Source organism: Mytilus trossulus, chromosome 8, assembly GCF_036588685.1.
Source record: "Mytilus trossulus isolate FHL-02 chromosome 8, PNRI_Mtr1.1.1.hap1, whole genome shotgun sequence".
Classification (NCBI taxonomy): Eukaryota; Metazoa; Mollusca; class Bivalvia; order Mytilida; family Mytilidae; genus Mytilus; species Mytilus trossulus.
In genome coordinates, this window is record NC_086380.1 from 60,465,684 (window position 1) to 60,492,861 (window position 27,178).

At 32.7% G+C, this 27,178-nt stretch overlaps 1 protein-coding gene across 1 annotated transcript in view; it reads left to right on the forward strand.

Moving 5' to 3' along the window:
- LOC134727837 (probable serine/threonine-protein kinase roco6) overlaps positions 1-27,178 on the forward strand; it is a 73,790-nt gene that overhangs the window by 38,197 nt on the left and 8,415 nt on the right. Inside the window, exons 3-6 of the mRNA XM_063592229.1 lie at positions 1,484-2,173; positions 16,630-16,742; positions 17,303-18,493; positions 26,268-26,340. Of these exons, the coding sequence (XP_063448299.1) occupies positions 1,484-2,173; positions 16,630-16,742; positions 17,303-18,493; positions 26,268-26,340 (2,067 nt within the window). The remainder of the gene's footprint in view (positions 1-1,483; positions 2,174-16,629; positions 16,743-17,302; positions 18,494-26,267; positions 26,341-27,178) is intronic.

The window sequence follows — 27,178 nt, forward strand, 5'->3', positions numbered from 1 at the left end:
ATTTTGATAAGGAAGGCTATTGAGAAGCCATATCCTCAAATGTCTTTTAAAATAATAAAAAGTACTGTATATATTGTGATGAAGACGAAACAGATTTGGACACCTGTAATATTAACCCGAAGATGATTATTCAATAGAACGCTCCTACGATTTCTCATTTTATGACAACTTCGTATTCTCTGAATCTAAGAGCAGTTCTCGTAAACTTAAGAATAAATTATTAATCAATACAGATTAAAAAAATTTAAATATTAGAAGTCTCTTTTAAAAGAAATTGAAATAAAAAAAACGTACATTTTGTCGGGATTGTTGGCTTTGAATAAAATTGAGAGTGGATATGGGGAATAGGTCAAAGAGACAACAATCCGACCAAAGAGCAGAAAGCAGCCGAAGGCTATATTGGGCCTTCAACATGGCAAATAATCCCACAACAGGAGGAGGGCTTCAACTGGCATCTACATGTATATAAAAATGTGTACTAATTCAGTGAACAGGGATATGATACTTAACTCATCATCATATGAATGAACTGAAACTCAACATCACACAAGACTCACAAAGGCCATTTGAAATTTTGCAGAAATCGTCAGAAAAATGTGATTTTCACGCAAAAAATGTTTTGAAACCTTGGAAATGCATTTTCAGCTGAACATTTAAATGTGCTTATAATACTAATAGTTATATTATACTAAAATGCAGCGTCATGTAAAAATCTTGAATAGTTGACATTACAAGAACTTTGTTATCTCAAATGAGTTTTGTTTTTAACTGCTCGACAAAGAATGATATGGTACAAACGACATGGTTTTTTTATAATTCGCTTGAACATATGACAGAGAGCATGAAATTGAAACAATTTTATTATTTCTTTTCCTAATTATTGAAATATGTCAGTTGTCAGAAAATGACAACAAAATTCCCGAAGGTGTGAGTTCCTTATAGCAAGTCGAGGTTGTTAAAAAAAACATTAGTAAGTAACGAGATTTTAAAATTCTTAATGTATTGCCACTTTTTTTTCTCTCGATTGAGTCAAAATATGGTTTTCTTTTGTTAACAGATTCATTTTATATTTAACATTACTTTTATGTTGAAAAATATATTCTTCAATGTGAAACTATATGGACTTCCCTTTATTAACAGATTCACAATGTACCTTACCACGCTAAAGCGTCACAAAACAATCATCAATGTGTCAATGTTGACTAATCTTTTTTTTAATTTGGACATTAACAAACAACTTTGTAATATGACACGCAACTGCCAAAAGATTATGTCACACAATTTTAAAACATCTGAATATCTAAGAAAACAAAGGCAGCCAAATTACTGTATGATTAAACGAATACAATGGATGTATCCTGCAAATCTGTAAAATGTTTACCTCATTGGAAATATGAGTTTGTCAATTACTGTCGCTGAATTTTGAAAAGAGTAGTACTCTTTTTTTTTTAAACAATTGATACATCTCCGTTTTTTTCTGCAGGTGTTTCTGATACTAAACAAGAGCGCATTCAGAGAGTTATAGACCAAACGTTAGAAAATAATTCAAAGGACACTGTAAGGGTTTCAAAATCACCAACCCCCAAATCAGGACCTGATGAAGTTCAAACTAGAAATGAGATTGAAACAATAATCAGTGGAATAATTGATCATTCGGAACCAGAACCAAAACCAAAACCAGAACCAGAACCAGTTACAGCAACGGTCAACACAACATATGCAAAATTGGCAGAGAAAAGAGATATAAGTCTTCTTGAAACAATTTCTACATTTGAAGACGAAAACATAGAAAAATTGGAAGACGAAAACATAGAAAAATTGGAAAACATTAATGAGAAGGATAACGACATAAAAGATACTAGATATGACAGTACAAATAATACTACCACAGCAAACACTCTGAAAGTAAATGTCAGTAAACATCGGTCATCACCCCTTGATATGCCGTCGGGTTTGCTCTCGGATGTTTTTGCATCGACACCGAATTCATATAATTCTTTGAACCATTTTGCACCATGTGGACTATGGGACTTCGCAGGACAAAAGGAATTCTATGCTACGCATCAGGCTTTTTTGACAAGTCGTGCTATATATCTGTTGGTTGCTGAATTTACAGAAGATATTCGTACCGATGGGGTTAAACAGTATTTTGAAGATATGCAACATTCTGGAGGTAGGTCTATTATTATGAGATTTTGAAATATTTTTACTTAACCATTGAAAATTTTACACTCAAACTCCTTTTCCTATAAAACTCAAATTTTCATACTGTCAAATCGTTTAAAACTATCCAATTTGTCATAGGCATTTAAGCTATTTAAGCTATGTTTTAAAGTACAATAAATGTTGATCATCCTCATTAAAAGGAGCACTAGCTACGATGTATAGAAAAGCCTAACACAAAATTTGTTCAATTATTAATGAAAGTGAAATAGTGCAAAAAATCATTCACTTTAGCAGCCATTATTGTTTAATTTTGTCAAAATCAATATCAAACATTGATTATGAATTTTAAGCTTGCAAGTGAAAAATTCGACCTCTTTCAATCTGTATTCATGTGAACTTCAATTTAACCCCTTAGCTAGAGATGTATAACATATGCACTGTCCGTGTTCATTTATTTATAGGAAAAGATTTTCAGCATTAAAAGTGAAACAAAAGTAAATCAGTTGATTGCATGTATTAATGCATCAATTAACATTCTTGTACAGTTAAAAACAATGATCAACATATATTTTTAATCTATGATATGAAATTAAACAGACCAAGAAAAATCCACGAGTTTCTATATCTATGTATATCTATCTTTATGTTTATATCGCTTATATGGCAATCGGAGGTCATCTGGAAGATAATTAGATGGGTTTTAGACTAAAAACACACGAAAAGAACCTACATTTTATCGAGACCATGCCTTCTAAATTGTTTGTTTTAGACTTTTGATATAATTCGGATTAATGTTTTACCTTGTTATAAATAACATATGAGAAGTTGAGTCAAATCGGTGAACATGCATTCGACAGCTAGTGCCCCTTTATGGAGAGATATAAACAATAATGAAGGTAAAAAAATATCGATTATTACAAAGCTACCCTGCTTCTTAGAGTATTAGTATTTTGATATCTTAACTTTCGTCATCTTTGACATTTTAGAAGTGTACAATTTCAAATCGCACATTTCTATTTTTGTTAGAAGCATATATACGTGTTGTAAATACCTAACCTTCGTCTTATTTTTTAAATGTAGAATTGTACAAATTATTTGTTCTGTTTTAATTGTAAAAAATTCAAAAGTGTTATAACTAAATATTGATTTGATTCATTTTAGATCATATATCATTCTTATGAAGAATATCTGTTATCCACAATATTTATAGATAATAAGAACTCGTTTACATTCGCATCAAGAAATTCAATTTATGCAATTAAATGTGATTTGTGCCAAAAAGATTGTTTTTGAAAAATAGGAAACACATTACGCCAAAGGTTTACGGTTCATCGTCAACACATCCTACATTCAGGAACTAGGATGATTAACATTAGAGAAGATTTTATTCTTAACCAAACGGAGCCGCAACATGTACATTTAACTTGGAAGAATCAGATATAATCTTAAAACAAATTGGTCCTTTTCGAAACATACATTTAACTATATTGTTAGATAACCAGGGAACAAAAAAATGTGTTTTTTTTGTAGTAGTAAAACAACCCCAAAAAGCCTTCTGTGATGGGACTTCTCGAGGTAAAAATCCCTTTTTCAGACAATAAGTTTGTTGAACATCTAGTTTTTTGCATACATTTAAAAAATGTGTATGCTTGAATTTCATTTTTGCTTATGTTCTTAGTCGATATGCATTTTTATGTTTGTTATTACATCTTAGACGTGACTCTGTATCCCATCATTGTGTTTTTGTACTATGATTTGTTTTTGGGTGCTTCTTTGTTACATTTATGTTTGTTTTTATAGTGTTTAAGATAATAACACAATGCTGACTGATTTACCCCTATTTTCGATAACTTAACCTATTATCAGTCAGGGGCATTACTTAAACAAGTAACAATTAAAATTACCTATACAAGTAATGTTGAAAACGAGGCTAATTTAAATATAACTTATAAAAGTTATTTTTCTGAATATTATTTCATAGGTGTCCAAGAATACAGATTTTACAAGCTTTAAATAATTTTCACAGTTATTGCGTAAACCCCTGAGGGTTTACGCAGTAAATATTGGACGAGTGATGTAGTCTTTCGGAACACCGGATGTTATTCGGAACACTTCTGTTCTTTCTATGCCCACCTTTCAAATACATGCGCAATAGCTATGACCACCTTTCAAATGCATGCGCAATAGCTTACTAATCTGTTGAATATGCATTAGAATCTTCAGTTGCTATAGAGATATTTTACGTATGATCATAAATTTATTATGATATAATATTTAAGCTGCTAATATTAACCTACATGCGTAGTATTTTAATTAGTCAAACGATGTAACCAGCTGTGTTTAGATATGAGATAGGATTTCATGTAAACAATGCGCTTTATACTCTGAACGAGAATAATTAAAAATTAAAAATAAATCTTTAGAAAGAGTTTTAGTAGCATTTTATTCTAGATTTTACGTTTAGTGAAGATGTACATGTTGTAAAAAGCAAGCTATTTATTTTTTTATACTGAAATTAAAGGGAAGTCGTTCTTGCATATGATTAAATTACAGTTAATTTTTTTTTTGATAAATATTACAACTTAATATAAAAAAAAATGGTTTTTAAAAATAAAATTAAATAGATATCGAATATGAAAAAATAAAATATTTTGAACGAGAACAATTAAAACTAAAATCTTTAAAAAAAGGATTAGCACTTTTTGAAATTTTACGTCTATGATAGACCAAGGACATGGAAATATAATCATAAATAAATACGTGCCTCAAATAGGTGTAAAAACGAGTATTTTTCAAAAAATATTCTTTTATTGAAAATAACGTTAAAATTAGTTATGACAGTTATGTCCGTATTTATTTTCAATAATATTGCAAATTTAAAGTTATTTTCTTTATTTAAATACTGCAACATTATTTACCTTTTTTTAAAAACAAGGAGGTCACATAATAACCTCTGAATCCTTTTCGTCATTAAAATGCGACTGATAAGTATAGATATTCAATATGAAGGGGGGAAATAACCGTGACTGAAATCTAAATCTAAAATTTATTTTAGAAAAATACACATTTAACCACGCAGATGTAAGAAATGATACTTCAAGCAATGAAACAACGAATTAAATGTGCCACTTTAATTACGACTGATAACCTAAAAATAAATCATGCATGCATTTCTAGCAGACTTAACCAGGTCGGCGATAAGATATCGAATTTAAAAAAGATGATATGGTTTGGTGTCAACGAGACAACTATCTACAGAAAACCAAAATAACACAGAAATACAAACTATGGGTCACCGTACGGCCTTCAACAACAGGCAAAGCACGTATCGCATAGTCGGCTATAAAAGGCCCCGAAATGACAATGTAAAACAATCAGTCAAAAAAGAAAATGAACAAAGTCCGTATCATCGTATGCGTAACTTAGTTGCTAACCAGAGGAACGCTACGCAAGCGTTTAAACCCGCGTTCCATAAGTTTGAAGTACGTCGAAATGCCAAGGTATACGCTTGGTGAACGCTTTTACTTCAGAATTTTTTTTAATGAAACATAAAAAATTTCATTCAGCTCAAGCGTTTGTCCAGCGTATACCTGTAAACTGCACGCACATAATATATATATACACGCTTCACGAGCGTTACAAACGCTACAGATAAGTTTGGAAACGTTAAGGGCACATTGCATACAAAAAAACTCGTCGCGTGAAAGCTTTCATTCAGGAGAAGAAGTCCGATACGGGTGAAACTTCATCAAACCTACAGAAGATATTACACCCTCTCTAACCATGCAACATGGGACTAGACATAGAAGTACAGGAACTACTCCCATTAGTTTGAGCTGTACAAAGATCAACAAAAATATCCCGCCTGCCTCAAAGGTGCATATGATCGACTATGGTCCAGCACTAATGATACAAGTACTAACTAGAGTTACACTGACGTGATAGTAAGTCTTTAAAGGCCACCCGAGCGGCCTCCAAAAATGAATAAAAAAACACTATTTAGTCGGCTATTAAATGCCCCGACCATTAAGATCTAAAAACAAAAATCAAACAAAACTAAACAGCCTTATTGATAACAAAATAATTTACGAAAAAAACTTGACCGACTTGAATTATGAACAACAACCACTGTACTACATGTTCCTGGCTTTATAATGGACATTGGCACATAAACAATGTGGTGGCCATAAACCCAACCCTCCCAAATGAACCAAACCTTAAGGACTTCAAATCGCAAGAAAAAAATGTAAAATATCAGTTTCAATTCGCGTCCCTAAAAATATGGGTACGGTGCACAATAATCACTTACATAAAAACAATAGACACAAATCACTGAAATAATCGCACTTACCGAAAGCTATTTCAAAACTCGTGAACATGTAGACGAACCAGTGGACATAGACGGACTCGTAAACATGTAAACAGACGGGCGAATGTGACAGACTTATTGACAAACATTCACATATAGACAGACCTGCAGTTGGGAATGTAGAAAGACTAGGAGAAACGCTTAGGTACGCTTCACGCACACCCAATACACACTTTAAGCTCGTTGTGCACACGATACAGATATGATTGACAGGTTTAATGCATCAAAATTACTAGCGTATAATTGGTAGCGTGCATTAATTTTTTTTACCACGGCCGACGTACGTCGGATCTTTACGTTGATGTGTGGTGCCGGTATTACATTAAGTAAACAGGCAATGTCAGTTTCTAATTCTTATGCACAACAAAAGTAATATAAGACAATACATCTTTATTTAACAATTATCTTATATATATATAATGCCAAACAAGCATTTGGGTTTACGATTGCATTTCTTTTTTTAAAGAAAGCAACTTGTCTGGTTATTTATTCCATGATATATAAAAACTAATTCTTCTGAAACACTAATTAACTTTCTGACGCACTTATCTTTCATACCGACGCTTCTGGGTCAAAGATTGGTCTCTTGGGACTATTGAATTATCATTTTCCTCTAAAATCTTGAAGGTAGACTGATATAGATAGATAGTTACTTGTGAATTAATTAAGACCTGAAGTTATTTATAATTTGTAACCTAAATCAATTAAATATGTGCCTTAAATAAGTGTTATTGCTTTTTTTTTCAAAACTGTTTAAAATAACTTATTCAGGTAACATTTTTGTCATTATTTTCAAAGTAACCATTTATCTCTTTACTCCTCTCAAATCTGATAAATTCTTTATTTTATGATATAAAATGTTGTTTAAAATCATGAACACTACATTTAGTGTAAGTTTCTATTGAAAATTAAAATAACTCTATTAAGTAATTTTATTATTTTTAAAATAAAAAATTACATATATAAGTAATTAAAAAAAAAACTTGTTTAAGTAACGCCCCTGACTGATTATGTCTCTTTGTTTTGCTCACACATAGTTGTCAATAACATTAGAGAAGATATGATTCTTAACCAAACGGAGCCGCAACATGTTGTTAGATAATCAGGGAACGAAAAAAAAAATGTGTAGTAGTAAAACAACCCCGAAAAGCCTTCTGTGATGGGACTTCCCTTTTGCAGACAAATAATATGGAATTTGATGCGACTGCCATACAACTGAATGGTCTATGTTCCGTTTAGACCAGGTTTTATCCACCATTTTCTATATCAGAAAATGCCTGTATCAAGTCAGGAACATGACAGTTGTTATGGACTTTCCTTTTCAAATTTTCTTCGGAGTTCAGTATTTGCGATAACTTTTGATAACTCAATCAATTTAATTTTACACCTATATGGTTCTCTGATCTCAAATTCAGCAAACATGGATAAGCGCAGGTATTTGTAAAAAAAAATGAAGCATGTCCATTAACGATGAAAACTGCATAGATATTGTTTTGTTAACCAAGTTAGGTCTTTCCACTTTTCTGTTTCTGTTTCTGTTCTATTGTTTTTCTTCTTCTAATTTTTATTAATTTTTTTTCTTCTTCCGCCAATTTTTTCTGACGGTGCTTTTTTGTTTCACAAGATGTCGCTTAGATTTTTTGCGTATGATATCGAACATTTATTACAATTTTGAAACTGACCTTGTTAAGCCGAACACTTTTTATTGTAAAAGTTATCTCCCAAAACACTGTTTTTCTTGTGTACAAATCTCCTTCGCAACCTTTAAAGATTACGGCAAAATTAATTCACCAATATGCTCGCTATGTCCTCAGGATCTTAAAAATAATTTTGAGCGAAGTGGTCTGGGAACTCCATTTGAGAGTTATTTCCCCTTTTTAATTATTAAGTAAAATGTAATTTTAATTGGTAAACCATAAGTGATAGAGACCTAGGTTTTTTGGATTTGAGGTCCTTGGTCCAAAAAAAATAAAGAAAATAGGGTCAAAGTCAAAGGTCAAGGTCATTTCTTAATTTGGATTTTGGCTTATTTTTACCTCTTTTCAAACACGATATAAAATATTGACCACATATTTTTCCTTAATTGTTAGTTGCGACATGTCGTAACACATACATATTGGTTTAAAGTGTACGCTTACTTCAAATTAGAGTTTTCTCCCCCATTTGTTTAAAAATATGCATATGGTGATATAACTCATGAACCAAATATAATTAAGACCTAGGGTCTTTTGATTTGAGGTCCTTGGTTGATGACCTTGCAATTGAGCTCAAGATCATAGGTTAAATTGACGATCAAGATTTTGACCTTTGCTTTTACCTCATATGTATACATGATAAAGCCATGGGACTTTTGCATTAGGTTTCAAGTCATTTAACCTTGGAAAAAGCCAACCGGAAGTGGCCTTGTGAAAACCGGAAGTAGCTATTTTTTGTACTTTATTAATATAAAAGAATATAAAACGAGATTTTTTTTGGAATCAGTGTCAAGAAAACTTTTAAATAATACCAGAAAAAAACATTTTTCAAACCGGAAGTACAAAATTATCTCCCTTATTTTTTTTCTATATAGATTGGACCTGTATTAAAATACCACCTGTCTTAAAAGACCACTTTTTTGCTATCCCTTAAGCGGTCTCTAAAAGCAAGTTTGACTGCATGTTTTAATTTATTTATAATTTTCCGTTGTATGCTTATCTGTCCTATATTTACTAGTGAGACATTTGTGTGTGTGTGTGTGTGTGTGTGTTGGTGAGTAAGTGTGTGTTCAACTTACGTCATGCTGTAAAAACTTTAAGTAAAATGGAACCTGTTAACTGAATAGCTTCTAAGACGTTGCTTTTAATACGACTTTTAATAGATACTTAATTGCGTCGTCGGCGTTTGAGTCGGCGGCGTCAAAGTTTAAGTTCAGTCTGTAGTTTTTGTTTGAACATCAAAAACTTAGCCATACCTTCATTGCATTTCATGATTATTTTACAGGAGTATGATTATGACCAAAATACAGTATCCATCATAATTATGGAAATATTCATTTTCATTTTCTCCGTATTTTACTGATCAATGGACTTTTTGGACAATTATCATTCAGATTCAGTCTGAGGTTTAAGTTTTACAGTCATCAATAACTTTGTCAAACTTTCATATAATTTTACGGAATCAACATTAGAGGATTATTATGTGTATTTGTTTCGTTTTTTTTTCATTTAAATTTTACAGACATATGGATTTGCTGTTCAAATCAAAATAACACTTTTATACCGACAGCTACAATCGAAGACAAGACACAGGGTTAGGCGGAACCTCTAATGTTTTTGTTAAAAGCATTAAAACACAATAGAAAGTTCTCTTAAAATGATTCTTTTTATCTAAAAAGATGTATGTCTTTTCATATAAAAAAAAGGTTGTACAATTAATATCAGTACTATACTGTAACAAAAATATGAGATGAGCAAAGATTTTCAATGAGACATCTATCCACCAACGTTCAAAAAAGGTAGCTGGAAGGAATTAATGGCAACCGTCCGGCCAGCCTTCATGACTTAGATCTGGCACATTTATAATACGAAGGTTTTCAACTTGTTTGTGAGCGGTTAACCCCTCCTCTAAACTAGTAAAATTGTGTACTCTTCAAAATAAAGTTCAATTGCTTTATTCTGTCTGTTGTCTTGTTATTAACTCTCCGAATGTTTACTTCGGGTGTTGCTCAAGTGCAGGATCATGTTTTGAAGATGGTACAATAGAGGACAGTAGTATTTTGATATCAGCATATCAAGTTAATAGCCTTTGTTTCGTGGACATTTTTTTATTATGCCGATTGGTTCTTTTGTTTTAAGCCTATACTACTGTATCAGTTGACTCCAAAAAAACATATGCGAGATAAAAAAAAAAAGGATACAATAGTTCTGATTGTTGCATTTAAGAGGTGGTAAAACCAAAGCAGTGTAAACTAGTTAAATATTATCATAGGTAACCGGTAGAGCATATAATGTACTTGCGAAGTTGCGATACTACACTCATGGCAATAGTAAAATGACGTATATATATGATTTTGATAGTTAATTTCTGAAACATATCCAGATATGCATGTATGTATGAATGGGATACCAGTTTTTTGTATTTAAATAGCCCATCCGAGCTCACCCATGATCATGGATGTTAGGCCCGGTGTTTCTGCCGTGTTTGGGGGAAGAAATCCCTGAGTCCGGCTTCATCAGTGGTCGACTCAATAAGTTTTATATTGACGTGTTTTTTATGTATTTTTGTTTAACTTCGTATATTATATTGGACCATACACCGATTGTCGTTGAATACCATATTAGTTAATTATGATTTATATTTTTTTGAGATCAGTATCATATTGTGTTGTGAAAGGTTGATCAGACTATACCCACTAATGCTTTGATAATAGTTCTTGTAAATTTGTATGTCTTTTATAAGCTATAATAGGCTGATGATTAAATATGTTTATACAATTAGGGTTTAATGAAATAAGGTTCCGGTGATTTGTAATTTTATTTTTTTGGTTTCTGTATAGATGGGTTGAATTTTGTTAACATAACTTGTGGTTGTTCCCGTTTTGTCGGGCGTTGTATAAGTAGGTTTTACCTTTCTATATCTTGTGTTTGAAGAAAAATTTCGTCGATTTCAGATATTTTATATCCTCGTTTGAGGAGACGTGTTTTAAAAGCTTCTAACTGTTCTTTAAATTCAGTTCTGCTACTGGTGTTTCTGATGTATCTCAATACTTCACCCTTGATAAATACTTTGAAATTACTTTTCGGGTGTGAGCTGTATCTGTGCAGATATTGAAATGTTTCAGTTGGTTTGATATAGGTTTTAATGTATAGTATGCCTTCTTTAAAGAATCTTTCTCCTTTGTATATGACAGTGTCCAAGAATATTGTTTCATTACGGGAAAATTCGTAAGTGAACTTCAAGTGCGGGTGTGTAGTATTAGCTATTGTAAATAGTTCGTGTATTTCCTCTATAGGTCCGGAATATATTATCCAGCCATCATCCCTAAATCTGAAAGGCATTATCATTTTGTTCTGTGCTGAAAGCATTTTAAAACGTTTTCAAGAATGACACACATTGTAAGGTCTGCCAATTCAGCAGATGCCGATCCGCCCGTAGTCACGCCCAAGGTTTCACGGTAAAGTTTATTGTTAAAAATAAATTCATTGTTTTTTAGAATACGCCGTAATAGGCGAAGTATACTATCCTTTGGTGGAACTTTGATTTCATACTCGCTTGGATCAATATTGATCAGTGCCGCGTTAGTGGCTTCTAGTATTTCATTAAATGTAAAGCAAGTGTACATATTTTTAGCATCGAATGTTACTAGATAGAAGTCTCTTTGGGGTTTTATCTTTCAATCGAATTATTAAAACTTGACGTATCTTTCATATATGTATATTGTTTTTTAACAAGTGGAACAAGAAAATAATCGATATAGTACCCAATAATGTGTAGGGGTGTACCACACAGTGATACAATTGGTCTGCCCGGAATTAAATTTTGTCGTCTAGCTGTTTATTTCTCTCCATTTCTGATAGTATATTTTGGGATAGTTTATGTATTTGAGCAACAAATAGAATTTTCCTACTTTAGTTTTATAAATGTTTTCTTGCAAATATTGGAATGTTATATTGTCAATATCATTATCACTATGTCGGTCTTTGATTATACTAAATGCCGTCTCAGCTACCTCCTTTACATTGGATTCAACAATTTCTTCGTAGTGTATATTATGTAATTGTCTTAATTCTTCACGTTAATAATTGTCTTTGTCAAGAATACATAGTGTTGATTTTTTATCTGCTTTACATATTATAATGTTATTATTTTTCTTTAGATTCCGAATAGCCGACAGTTCCTCGGCAGATATATTTCTGGTGTGTTTGTTTATTTTCATTCTACTAAGTTCTATTGTTGTTGAGAATCTCAGTTGAGAATATGTAACTTTCAATTGCTGGACAAGAATCCAGCGGTTTATATCCCGAATTTATGTAAAAAGGATGTATCTTGTAAATTCTACCATCATTATAGAGATATCGACATCTAAGTTTTCTTGAGTATTCTTCAAAGTCCTTCATAACGTTTCGTATGGCATTTTTGTTCGAAGGGTTAATTATGAACTTTACACCTTTTGCAAGTAATAAGGTTTCATGATCCGTCAAATTATGTCAAAAAAAAAATTTTCACAAATTATTTGGCATTTTTTACTAACTTGGTATGTAATTTACTCCTTTTATTGTAACAGTTGTTGTTTTCTACAAGTTTATGTCGTACTTTTTTGTTTTTAATAGTTCTATTAAAGCGTCTGGTCATGTTGATTGTAAAGTAGTGAACTGATTATGTGCACGTACTATGTTAACCTCATTTCTCGTGTTACATACCGATCAACTGCAGATACTGTTTGGGTCAGATTTGTGATAAAAATAGAATGACTTGCAGAAGGTTAATTAGGTGAATAGTTATGAATGGAATATCTGACCGCCTAAGATCTTCACATAGCGTAAATAATTGTAGTTTGTGGTTTTGTTTAATATAATGTTTTTATTATACATTTTATATTTTTCTGCACATCCCTGAATATTAGATTATAATACAATTGATATCGTTGGTTTTGTTACATTGTATAGTGTATAGATATTTGATTGTTGTAATCGATACTGTTTATCTGTCTTCACTGGTATACTCTGCATTATATTTAATGTGTGCCGGGTTGAGAGATATTATATCGTTATCGTTTCGTTTCAGGGATAATAAATAAGGTTTAATTATAATATATAATTTTCTTCATAAGTTGACTAGCCAGTCGTAGTAAATTTAAAACTATAGTAGTAAATACATTCCAGCATCTATCATAACATACAAGATTAAAGTTTTAATCTGGAGGTAGACTTACATTTGTATAGATATATACTAGTTCAAAAATTAAGTAGGAACAAACAACATTATATGTTCAGATGCACAGTCTATCTTCTTCTATTTAATTTGCCGGTAGAATCGTGCCTGATTTCGATCCCTATTAAACTTGGTGGTGTTTCCCGATTTTGAGTTCATTCTGTTCACACTTGTTCTGTATTCTTCCGTTCACTTGTTTTTAAGTTTAAGTAGTTCATTGAACTCTCTTATAGCCTTGTTGCCACTTTTGGAACCCGAGTTTAGTTCTTTGTATAGCTCCAGTTGAGGTTTATCAGCATCGACGGTACAATTGATAGTAAACTCCTTACATGATGCGGTTAGTTTTTTCAGGATACCCTGGTCAGATTCTTGACGTATAGTCTTTAATTTTCCCACAAAGAAGTCCTTAGCTTCATTTGATCAATAAAATGGTCTAAAGTCAATGTTTGTATTAAAAATATGGGTGTTTTAGTAGATTCTTTTCTGATGGTATATTCTAGTGGTAGAATATGGTGTCTATTCTCAAGGATGGTGTTAATCGCTTTGATGGTTGCTCCGACTGTAGGTGTTGCCTGTTTAATTGGGCATGTCAAGTCGACGTCGAAAACATTTACTGGGTTGTCATTCTTAGTGGTATCCATACTGAGGGATTCTGGCAAAGGCATGTCCCTCTAGGTTATATGTTCTAATGTAAAATTCATGTCAGTTTGGTCCATGTTGATTTTTTTTAAAATTTCTACTGCTACTGCTGTTTTTTTTGTCTGCTTGAGGTTTTTCACACAAATAAATGTTGCCGTCGTATTCGGTTGTTGTTAAGTTATATTTCGTTTCAAGTTTTAGTAGCGGGCTATTGTACGTAGTTGAATTAGTTTTGATGAGAGAGAGTTTGTTATTGTAGCGCCACATAATTCCAAGAAGTAATGTGACTTAACTTCGATTTTTTCTGGTTAAAAGGTTGTATATGAGACACGTCATTCAATAATTAAGATATCACAGAAGTACCAGTTCTGTAGATTGACAGTTTAAATGCAGTTTTATAGCGTTGAAATTTCATTTGTAAAACTTTACGGTAGAGATTGTTAAATGTGGTTTGTCATCTGTCATCTACTAAGATAAGTTTGAAGCAACTTGGGTGGTGTCCAGGGAAAGTTATGTAAGAACGATGTAAATAAGTGATTTGGTAAAATGTCGTTTACAATCCAAAGACAACCAGTTTTTTTGGAGTCCTATAATTAGGTTTTATGGTTATAGTTATATCTTTTGTTTTACATGTACCTTGTTATTTTATTTCTAAGTACAGTGCTGTGTTAGGTTGGCGGGACTAACATTGAAGTCCATATGGATCACAACAAGCAGTGATTCGCGAAATGGATGAGTAGCGGACTAGGCCCAATCATAATGTATTTCAATAGCCCATCCGAGCTTACCCATGAGCATGAATGTTAGGCCCGGTGTTTCTGCCGTGTTTGGGGAAAAAAATCCCTGAGTCCGGCTTCATCGGTGGTCGACTCAATAAGTTATATATTGTCGTGTTATTTATGTTTTTTGTTTAATTTCGTATATTATATTGGACCATACACCAGTTGTCTTTGAATAACATATAAGTTGATTATGATTTATTTTTTGTGAGATCAGTATCATATTATGCTGTGAAAGGTTGAGAAGACTATACCCACTAATTCTTTTAATAATAGTTCTTGTAAATTTGTATGTCTTTTATAAGCTATAAAAGGCTGGTGATTAAATACGTTCATACAACTATGGTTTAATGAAATAAGGTTCAGGTGTTTTGTAATTTTTTTTTTTAGTTTCTGTACGAGGATATAACATATCTGAAAATAACGAAATTTTTAATCAAACACAAAATATAGAAAGGGAAAACCTACTCATACAACGCCCGACGAAACGGGAACAACCACTTGTTATGTTAACAAAATTCAACGCATCTTTACAGATACTAAAAAATATAATTACAAAACACCGGAACCTTATTTCATTAAACCCTAATTGTATGAACATATTTAATCACCAGCCTATTATAGCTCATAAAAGACATACAAATTTACAAGAACTATAATCAAAGCATTAGTGGGTATAGTCTGCTCAACCTTTCACAACACAATATGATATTGATCTCACAAAAAAATAAATCATAATCAACTAATATGATATTCAAAGACAACCGGTGTATGGTCCAATATAATATACGAAATAAAACAAAAAAACATAAATTATACGCCAATATACAACTTATTGAGTCGACCACTGATGAAGCCGGACTCAGTGATTTCCCCCCAAAACACAGCAGAAACACCGGGCCTAACATTCATGCTCATGGGTGAGCTCGGATGGGCTAACTAAATACAGATACTGGGCTGATTTCTGGTATGTGTGTTAACTATGATGAGTTACAGATCAAGTTTAAGTTTTGTTCTGATCTGCTAATTTTTGCCGAAATAACGGGTATTTGGATTTTGATAAATTGTTAAAAATCACAGTTATAAGAACATTCTTTCTAATTGCATTCAGATATTGGGATGATTTTTGGAATGTGAGTTAACCATGATGAGTTACAGATCGATTTTGGTCGAAAATTACGGGCTATGGACTTTGATAAATTGTTGAAAATAACTTTTATAAGGACTTTTTTTCTAAATCCTTTCAGATTTTGTGCTGATTTTTTAAATGGGAGTTACTCATGATGAGTTACAGATCAAGTTATAGTTTCGGTCCGCTCCATTTTTTTGTTGCTGTAATTTAGGGCTATTGACTTTGATAAATTTAAAAAAAAATATATACGGACCTTTTTTTCTAAATGCTTTCAGATATTAGGCTGAATTGTGGTGTGTGAGCTAACCATGATGAATAAGAGATCAAGTCTAATTTTCATTCCACGCCACTTCTTTTTCCAAAAATTAGGGATTTACAATTTTGAAAATTGTTGAAAATCAGTTATACAGACTTTTTTTTCTATACGCCTCCAGAAATTGAGCTGATTTTTTTATATGTGAGACTACCATCATGTTTGTGTCCACATGTGATATTGAAATTGCACATTTCTCAATATTTTGAGACGAGCCATTCGTGTCGCTTTGACACATCTAGTTTAATTGGCGTTGTCATTTTTTTTTTGGAATATTGAGTTTTAATATCGTTTTGTACCTAACAATTTCATTGTGTTACAGAATATGTTGATTTTTGGTTTGATACTATTCACTGCCATCAAACAGAGGAAAAGGAAGGAAAACTTTGGCCACGTGTAATAATTATTTTCACTGGAACAGACAAATGCACGAAGGTAAAACTAAGCACATGATACAAATTCATACGAGCTTTCAAATCTTTTAACTAAGGAACATCTCATTAGATATAACCCTCGTGTAAGATTATTGCATTATTCAAACTTATTAAGTTAGACACTTAGAACAGGATATAGCTTTCAATATTCCATGCTCGTATTCTCGTTTAAAGTATAGTTACGTGATATACCAATTGTTAAAAAAATAAAGAAAGAAAGAGCTTAGAATATGTATTTGCCTGTAATTCAGTGGTTGTCGTTTGTTAATGTGTTACATATTTGTTTTTCGTTCATTTTTTGTACATAAATAAGACCGTTAGTTTTCTCGTTTATATTGTTTTACATTGTAACATCGGGGCCTTTTATAGCTGACTATGCGGTATGGGTTTTGCTCATTGTTGAAGGCGTATGGTGACCTATAGTTGTTTATTTCTTTGTCATTTTAGTCTCTTGTGGACAGTTGTCTAATTCGTAATCATGCCACATCTTCTTTTTTATATTTGATAATATAGTTCGCAAATTATCCTGTTGCTTATATTGATATCTTATGTTAATTTTAGGAAAATATAAAAAACAGGAAAACAGTCCTTGGACGACAATTAGCCGAAGTTTTTGGAAAGCTTAACAAATTCAAACACTTACAAAACATATATTATTTATCCAATAGAACGGACAAGGACGACGAATTTGAAAAATTACGAAAAGAAATATCAGAAACCGCAACGAAAATGAACACATGGGGAGAATGTGTGCCGTTGAAATGGATTCTTTTAGAGCATTTGATTGAAGTTAATATGGAAAAAAAAAAGAATTACATTGAATTTTCTGACATGCGTGAGATGGCTGCACATTCTGAAATTGGAATAGAAGACTCGAAAGAAGTGTTAAGGTTTCTTTGTTTTCAGCATGAGGTAGGAAACATTATATATTTTGAAGACATACCAGATTTGATTATTCTCAATCCACAATGGCTGGTAGATGCCTTTCGATGTTTAGTGTCGGATAAAATTGATCCTACAGCGGGTTGGACAGATTTTCTACAAAACGGTCTTCTAACTAAAAGTTTGATAACCAAGCTTTTCGAATCAAAAAGCGGAGACAATTTTGTAGGAAAAACAAAAGAACTGCTTGATATAATGTTAAAGTTTGATATATTGGTCAAAACTAATGAAAAAGATAAATATGTAATGCCAAGCATGATGCCGACTAAATCATTTGAAGAAGTATACGAAACCATTGGTGGTGACCATCCAAATTGTACAAGAACTTCTTGGTTTTGTCTCCAATTTGAATTTCTTCCACCAGCCTTCTTCAATCATTTTTCTGCTGGGTATATGAAAAAGTATAAACCTACAAAAGTTAATGAAGGAAAGTCGATGGCATTATACCGAGGAATTTGTGTTTTTGACGTTGATATCATGGATAAGTCTGAATCTGAAAAGCTTTTGTTAACAATGTCTGCAAATAGAATAGCTGTGCAGCTTTTATCGTTTTCCGAAAAACAGAAGAACATCGGAAACATGTGTTGTACTATTCGCAAAGAACTGATTAGTAAAATCAAAGACATAGAAAAGAGGTATAAGTTGAAAGTATCTTATAAAGAACATTTTAAATGCAGCACAGGCAATTATTATGGAGATACAAGGCCCTATGATTATTTGAAAAGTGTAACCGTCTATCACTGTGACGAGCATAAAGGTGAACATAAATCGGAAGAGCTGTATTTGCCATGGATGCCGGATGAAGTTGATGTAAGTTAAAGTGAAAATATTCTTTCATAAAACAGTGGAAATGATTGATTTTAATTCTTGAAATATCTGAACAATAACTGATAACTTTACATTTACAGGTATATATTTCATGGATATTCAAAATGACCAATAAACATAATAAACAGGTTGGTCGACCGAAAATGAAAAAAGTTGTGGCTTTAACTATTGGTAATCACAAAGTATAGCTATTGGCAATAGGTAACCTATAGATTTCGTTAATTTTATTGCAATCATGCAAAGAGTGTTACCTACTCCCGACATGAAAAATTCAGATCCATCCTTCTTATTACAAACAAATATGTATTCGTATTTATGAATTGTATAGTCAAACGGAGGCACTACTTGCATGTGTCTTTCCTGTTGGAATTATGAGAAGTCCAGATGAACATAATTAGGTAATACCGTCATCAATTTCATTTCTAAATAAAATACTAATATAACTATAAAAACGTACGATAGGCATTTTAAATTAACATAGCATAAATAATGTGTTTACAACATAAACCAATTGTTCGAATGTTCGACAGAAAATTTAAAACTTTTACCGAAGGTATATTTTGCATGCAGGAGTGTATATGCATATGACTGATTACAAATTATCGTTCGAGGTAGCACAATAGAAATATAAAAGCATATTAGCAAAATTAAATTTTAAGCAGTTTTCTTATGGAATTGAAGTTAACAGCCGGTTCGTTATTCAAAATTTGACATTCATTATCCAACCGGCTGCTAGTAGTCGGTTCGGTATTGAAATTTTGTTGAAAAATCATTAAAAAAATATAATATCTTTTAACATTGAATGCATGAATTTCATTGCTGAACGGAGTGAAAAGATACATAAACAATCGTTTTATGACACCTTTAACTCTCGTTGTCCTCGAATATTTACCCCTTATCAATGCTTATGTAAGATGCATATTTGTCTTTTTTCAATTTATATTTTTAACAATAAAACGACAACAAAAACAAAACCGATCACTCTAAAAACATTTAGAAATATAAATAGAAATATATATGGAAAGCCCCAAAAAAGAAATATATAGTAAAAACATACCTGAGACCGCTTAAATGACTGTGAGACCCACTAGTTCTTTAAATGTTCATTAAATTCGACGAATTCATAGACTGTATATATAAAGAATGTCTCGAAAGGATTTCCCTGAATAATGTCATCTTCGATATCTACGGAGGGCTTAGATAGTCACTTTTAAGCTTTAAGTGTCAAAATTTCAGAACAAAGGGCACAGGGCAATGGTAAGAACCCCATATTTCTCAATCTGCCTGATATATAGCAGAGAGTTAGTTAAAAGGTAGATACAAACGTGACTAAAAGGAATGTTGGTACACTTCCTGTCTTCCATGTCTGCCCAAAGTGCCAGTTGGATAGAGCGAAAACATACCTGAGACCACTTAAATGACGGTGAGACCCCCTGTTCTTTAAATGTCCATAAAATTCGACGACTTCATAAACTCTGTATATATAAAGATTTTATCGAAAGGATTTACCTGAATAATGTCATCTACGATATATACGGAGGGCTTAGATTGTCACTTTTCAGCAAAAAAATGTCAACATTTAAGTACAAAGGGCACAGGACAAGGGTGAGAGCCCCATATTTCTCAATCTGCCTGCCATTAAGGAGACAGTTAGTTAATGGGTAGATACAAACGTGACTAAAAGGAATATGGGCACACTTCCAGTCTTCTATGTAAACGGAGGGCCCAAAGTGCCAGTTGGATATTCAAAATATAGTTCGAAAACTAACCTTAGACCGCTTGAATGACAGTGAGATCCCCTTGTTCTTCAAAATTTGACGACTTCATAGACTCTGTATATAAAGATTGTATAGAAATGAATCCCTGACGAATGTCATCTTCGATATCTACGGAGGGCTTAGATTGTCACTTTCCAGTTAAAAAAAATAAAAATTGTAGGACAATGGTGAGACCTCAAAATTTCTCAATATGCCTGATATTAAACAAATAGTTAGTTAATAGGTAGATACAAACGTGACTTAAAAAATTGTGGTAACGCTTCCTGTCTTCTATGCTTACGGAGCGCCCAAAGTGCCAGTTGGATATTTCAAAATATAGAGCGAAAACCTACCTGAGATCGCTTAATGACGGTGAGACCCCCTTATTCTTTAAATGTCAATAAAAATTCGACGACTTCATAGACTCTGTATATATAAAGATTGTATCGAAATGATTTCCCTGAATAATGTCATCTCCGATATCTACGGAGGGCTTAGATTGTAACTTTTCAGTTAAAAAATGTTAAATGTCAGGACAAAGGGCACATGGCAATGGTGAGAGCCCCCATATTTCTCAATCTGCCTGACATTAAACAGACAGTTAGTTAATAGGTAGATACAAACTTGACTAAAAGTAATGTAGGTACACTTTCTGTCTTCTAAGCTTGAGGAGGGCCCAAAATGGCAGTTGGATATTCAAAATATAGAGCGAAAACCAACCTGAGACCGCTTAAATGACGGTGAGACACCCTGTTGTTTAAATGTCTATAAAATTCGACGACTTAGGGCTTAGATTTCGCTTCGTAAACATAGTAGACAGGAAGTGTACCCATATTCATTAACTAAATGTCTGCATAATATTAGAAAAATTGAGAGATCAGGGGCTCTCATCATTGCTCTGTGCCCTTGTCCTAAAATTTTGACACTTTTTAACTGAAAAGTGACAATCTGTGCCCTCCGTAGATATCGAAGATGACATTATTCTGGATAATCCTTCTTATACAACCATTATATATTCAGAGTCTATGATTTAGTTTAATTTTTTGGACATTGGAAGAACAGGGGGGTCTCACCCTCATTTAAGCGGTCTCATGTAGGTTTTCACTATATATTTTGAATATCCAACTGTCTCTTTGGGCGCTCCAAAAACATGGAAGACAGGAAGTGTACCCAAATTCCTTTCAGTCACGTTTGTATCTACCTATTAACTATATGTCTGCAGAATATTAAAAAGATTAAGAGATCAGGGGGCTCTCACCAGTGCCTTGTGCTCTTTGTCCTAAAATTTTGACAATTTTTAGCTTAAAAGTTGCAATCTATGCCCTCCAAAGATAAAGAAGATGACGTTATTCTAAGAAATCCATCAAATACAACCTTGATATATACAGAGTTTTTTTTTTTAATTGAATTTTATGGACATTGAAATACTAGGGGGGTCTCACCCTCATTTAAGCGGTCTCAGGTAGGTTTTCACTATATATTTTGAATATGCAACTGGCTCTTTGGGCGATTCTTTAGCATGGAAGACAGGTAGTTTACCCACATTCCTTTTAGTCACGTGTGTATCTACATATTATCTTAATGTCTCCAAAATATAAGAAAGATTGAGAGATCAGGGGTCTCTCACTATGCTATGTGCCCTTTGTCCTAACATTTTGACAATATTAGCTGAAAAGTTACAATCTATGCCCTCCGTAGATATCGAAGATGACATTATTCTAGAAAATCCTTCTATTACAACCTTCATATATACAGAGTCTATGATTTAGTTGAATTTCATGGACATTGAAAGACCAGGGGGTCTTACCCTCATTTAAGCGGTCTCAGGTGGGTTTTCACTATATATTTTGAATATCAAACTGGCTCTTTTGGCGCTCCGTAAACATGGAAGACAGGACGTGTACTTGAATTCCTTAAAGTCACGTTTGTATTTACCTATTAACTCAATGTCTGCATAATATAAGAAAGATTGAGTGATGAAGGGGCTCTCACCATTGCCCTGTGCCCTCTGTCCTAAAATGTTGACAATGTTTAGCTGAAAAGTGACAATCTATGCCCTCCGTAGATATCGAAGATGACATTATTCTGGAAAATCCTTCTAAAACAACCTTTATATATAGAGAGTTTATTATTTACTTGAATTTGATGGACATTCATAGACCAGGGGGGTCTCATCCTCATTTAAGCGGTCTCAAGTTGGTTTTCACTATATATTTTGAATATCCAACTAGCTCTTTGGGCGCTCCGTAAACATGAAAGACAGGAAGTGTACTTGAATTCCGTTTAGTCACGTTTTTATTTCCCTATTTAAAAAATGTCAACATAATATTAGAAATATCAAGAGATCAGGGGGCTCTCACAATTGCCCTGTGCTCTTTGTTCTAAAATTTTGACAATTATTTTGAGCTGAAAAGTGACAATCTATGTCCTCCGTAAATATCGAAGATGACATTATTCTGGAAAATCCTCCTTACACAACCTTTATATATACAGAATCAACTATTTTTTGTTGAATTTTATGGACATTGAAAGACCGGGGGGTCTCACCCTCATTTAAGCGGTCTCGGGTAGGTTTTGACTATATATTTTGAATATCTAACTGGCTCTTAAGGTGCTCCTTAAACTTGGAAGACAGGAATTGTACTCAAATTCCTTTTAGTCACTTTTGTACTTACCTATTAAATGAATGTAAGAAAGGTTGAACGATCAGGGGGCTCTCACAATTGCCCTGTGACCTTTGTCCTAAAATGTTAACAATTTTTAGCTGAAAAATGACAATCTATGCCCTCTGTAGTTATCGAAGATGACATTATTCAGGGATATCCTTCTAATACAACCTTTATATATACCTAGTCTATGATGTACTTGAATTTTATGGACATTGAAAGACAAGGGGTTCTTACCCTCATTTAAGCGGTCTCAGGTAGGTTTTCACTATTATGAATATCAAACTGGCTCTTTGGGCGCTCCATAAACATAGAAGACAGGAAGTGTACCCAAATTCGTTTAGTCTCGTTTTTATTTACCTATTAAATAAATATCTGCATAATATTAGAAAGAATGAGAGTTCAGGGGCTCTCACCATTGCCCTGTGCTCTTTGTCCTAAAATTTTGATTAAAATTTTAGCTGAAAAGTGACAATCTATGCCCTCCGTAGATATCGAAGATGACATTATTCTGGGGCATTCTTCTAATACAACCTTTATATATACAGAGTATATGATTTAATTGAATTTGATGGACATTGAAAGAACAGGGGGGTCCATCCTTATTTAAATGGTCTCAGATTGGTTTTCACTATATATTTTGAATATCTTACAGACTCTTTGGGCGCTCCGTAAACATGAAAGACAGGAAGTGTACCCCTATTCCTTTTTGTCACATTTGTATCTACCTATTAGAAAGATTGAGAGATAAGGAGGCTCTCACCATTGCCCTGTGCTATTTGTCCTAAAATTTTGACAATTATTAGCTGAAAAGTGACAATCTATGCCCTCCTTAGATATCGAAGATGACATTATTCTGGAAAGTCCTTCTTATACAACCTTTATATACAGAGTCTATGATTTAGTTAGATTATATGGACATTGAAAGACCAGGGGGTCTCACCCTCATTTAAACAATCTCAGGTTGGGTTTCTTTTTACATTTTAAATATCCAACTGGCTCTTTGGGCGCTCCATAAACATAAAAGTCAGGACGTATAACTAAATTTCCTTTAGTCACGTTTGTATCTAAATATTAAATAAATGTCTGCATAATATTACAAAAATTGAGAGATCAGGGGCTCTCACCATTGTGAGAGGAAAACTGTCCAGTCATTAGCAACGTCAACGGAATATATATATTCAAATGATAGTTGAATTGTTTATCATACTCTTTGAAACAAGCTGTAACAAATGAGCGATGCAAACAAATTTCAGGTAAACATAGTATCATTTCCATTGCGTTTTAACAAAATGTAGAGTAAAATTTTGTCATTTATTTTTCTGAATCAAATCTCTTGTACAAAATGCTTTTTGGCAACCATCTGCATTTGTTTTTATACGCTTTACAATGCATTTTTCTGACAAATTAAATTTGTGTGCGTTGGGTTTACTTTTAAAGCGAGGTCAATAAGTCATATTTTATAGAACGGTCGACATTTGCAGAAAACTCAAGTATCAAATGCTTCCAAACTTTAGGAAAGCATTGCGAACTAAAACAAATGCAATGCATACAACATTTCTAATCAAATGAGTATATGTTGACAACATGTGTAAATTTGTTTTCCATGAATTCAGGTCTGTGCTTTAAATTTGCAGTTTATAATATTCCATTTAAATTTACGAGGCTGCCTTTCTAGCTTGATAAGTACGTATTTTTTTATTTTTTTTTATACACATATTTGAATGCAACATCACTTGTAATGTTTTTTTCAATATTCCAAAAGCTTAAACTTCTTTTCTAATGAAGTTTTATCTCTTGTTCCATTGCTTACTGACATATTGTTCTTAAAGCACCTTTCAAATAATTTTATTTGATTCCCCAACTATGTGTGAATAAACCTGTATTGAATATATTAAAGTTCGGTATCATGAAATTTCAGCAATTTGCTCATTGTTTTATATTTCTATCCCATTTATATAACATCTTTTAACTGAGCCAGGAACAATTTGACCAAATCTTATTGTTTGTGCAACAATATAACGATTGTCAAGGTCGTATGAAGCGTCTTTTATGTGAAGTAAAAATTCATCCCTTCGTACATTTTACGAATGCCATTACGAGTTGGGTGACAGTTACGGTATAACCGATATGTTCCCTCTGTCTTAACTGCAATACCCTTCCCTTTTCACAAATGTGGCCTACTGAATTAGACTTTTTACTGGATTTGTAATAACATAAGCAACACGACGGGTCCCACATGTGGAGCAGTATCTGCTTTTTATTCCGGAGCACCTGATATGACCCCCAGTTTTTGGTGGGGTTCGTATTGCTTAGTCTTTAATTTTCCATGTTATGTCTATGGAACTTTTGTTTGTCTGTTTGTCTTTTTATTATTGGCCATGGCGTTGTCAGTTTATTTTCGATCTTTGAGTCTGACTGTCTTTCTGGTATCTTTCATCCTTCTTTTATGGTAATTTGTACAATTGATTTTCCAAAATTAACAAAGTTAACTGAGCTGGGTTTTTTTTCTCTGATACCATTAACTACCAACTTATCGTTTGAATCGACACCTTTCAGAGACATACTGCAGTTTTTTTTCTGTATTCTGTAAAGATCCAACTCTGTTTATATCAATTTGACTACTTCATGTACTTGTGTTTGTTACAATTTAAACATACTTAATCACGTTTTATCTTTGGTATGAAAATTTATGGATAATTGTTTGCTTACCCTTGCCTTGCAGTGAGTTGACTTCAGGATTATTTAGTATTTCAAAACAGGACACATAAAGAAAGTCAATACACAAATACTGTGATAAAGGTCATTATCCTTTATTTAAACACATCAACAAAAATTGGCACCGGAAATATCAAAAACAAGGAGTTTAAACTAGTTTGCTGCTGCTCAAAAACTCACTTCCATCTGCAAAGTGACAACACTCTTTTGTATTTACCGAAAGAAACAACTGTATCACGAATAGTCCACTGTTGTTCAAATCTTGTATCTTATTGAATAAAACAAGCCAGGATAACAGAAATGAGGCAACTCAAAACGGAAAGAAAGTCTCAGGTTGAAGGATATGATACACATTAAAATATTCTCAGATCAAACTACTTTTCTGTATTTTTTAAAGATCTATGACTGATATTTCTTGTCTCTCGTGTGTATTTAGGAAGACGTGAAGAATCTTACTTACTAAACTTAGTATTTTTGATGAGATTTGAATCTTTGTATCAATAATGATCATGTATTCATTTCGAAATGAAATTTACAGTAAACATCATAATCAAAGAGAACTTTTCGTTAAGTTCCGCTTGCTTTGTAATTGAATCAAATAGCTTTCTGTTTCAGGATGAAAAGAAACTCAACGATCAAATTCAAATAAGCAACAAGCAAGTGAAAGTGACTCCTGAAATAGATGTTGGTAAGTAGAACATATTTTTCCTCGCCAATATATTTATATACATACCAACAAATAACCAACGAATATATTTAGGTGTGTATTGATAAATATAAAGAATTACTCAAGTTGGAAATGAAATTGTAGGATTTAGTAAAAGTATGAGTCACCGGACTTTTTTTCACGCTACAGGATGTGCAAAATTGTCAGAATTTGTATAGATTATGTATGGAAGATCAAATTATGTGTGATAAAAGAAAACTGCATTTTAGAATTTTAAGATAAAATGTGAGAATATTGCTCTGATAGTATGCGTTCACATATGAGACAGAAAGGGGGTTCACCGAACTTGTTTTTTTTACTACAAAGGTAAATTCAAAACACTCTTTATTATAAAAATACGTTCTCTGAGTTATCTCCCCTTATTTAACAACGCTGATTTTTTTCAAACACAGATATGGTGTACTTGGACTATTATAACCGTTATTATGATAAAACATGTTTTCTATATTAACATCAAAAGTCTTACACATAGATTTCATAGTACTCTCAAAACTTGCACATTTCATCAAAGATCTAGACCAGCGTTATCTGCTACTTCAAAAACCAAGTAGAAGGAAGACACCCGAGCCCCCAGTAACATAAGTGTAATATTTTTGGAAACAAATCCTCCTCTTCAGGAATGAAAACTCTGAAATTTGTCATTATTTAAATGTGATGCAGGATGAACAAAATAAAATATCAGGATGTAGTTACTTAATATTTTTTTTTATGACACGATTTTGTATTAACTAAGTTTTCAATGTGTATTTGCAACTTGTAGAAAATTGTAAGGAACGATATCACACTAAAATATGGACTA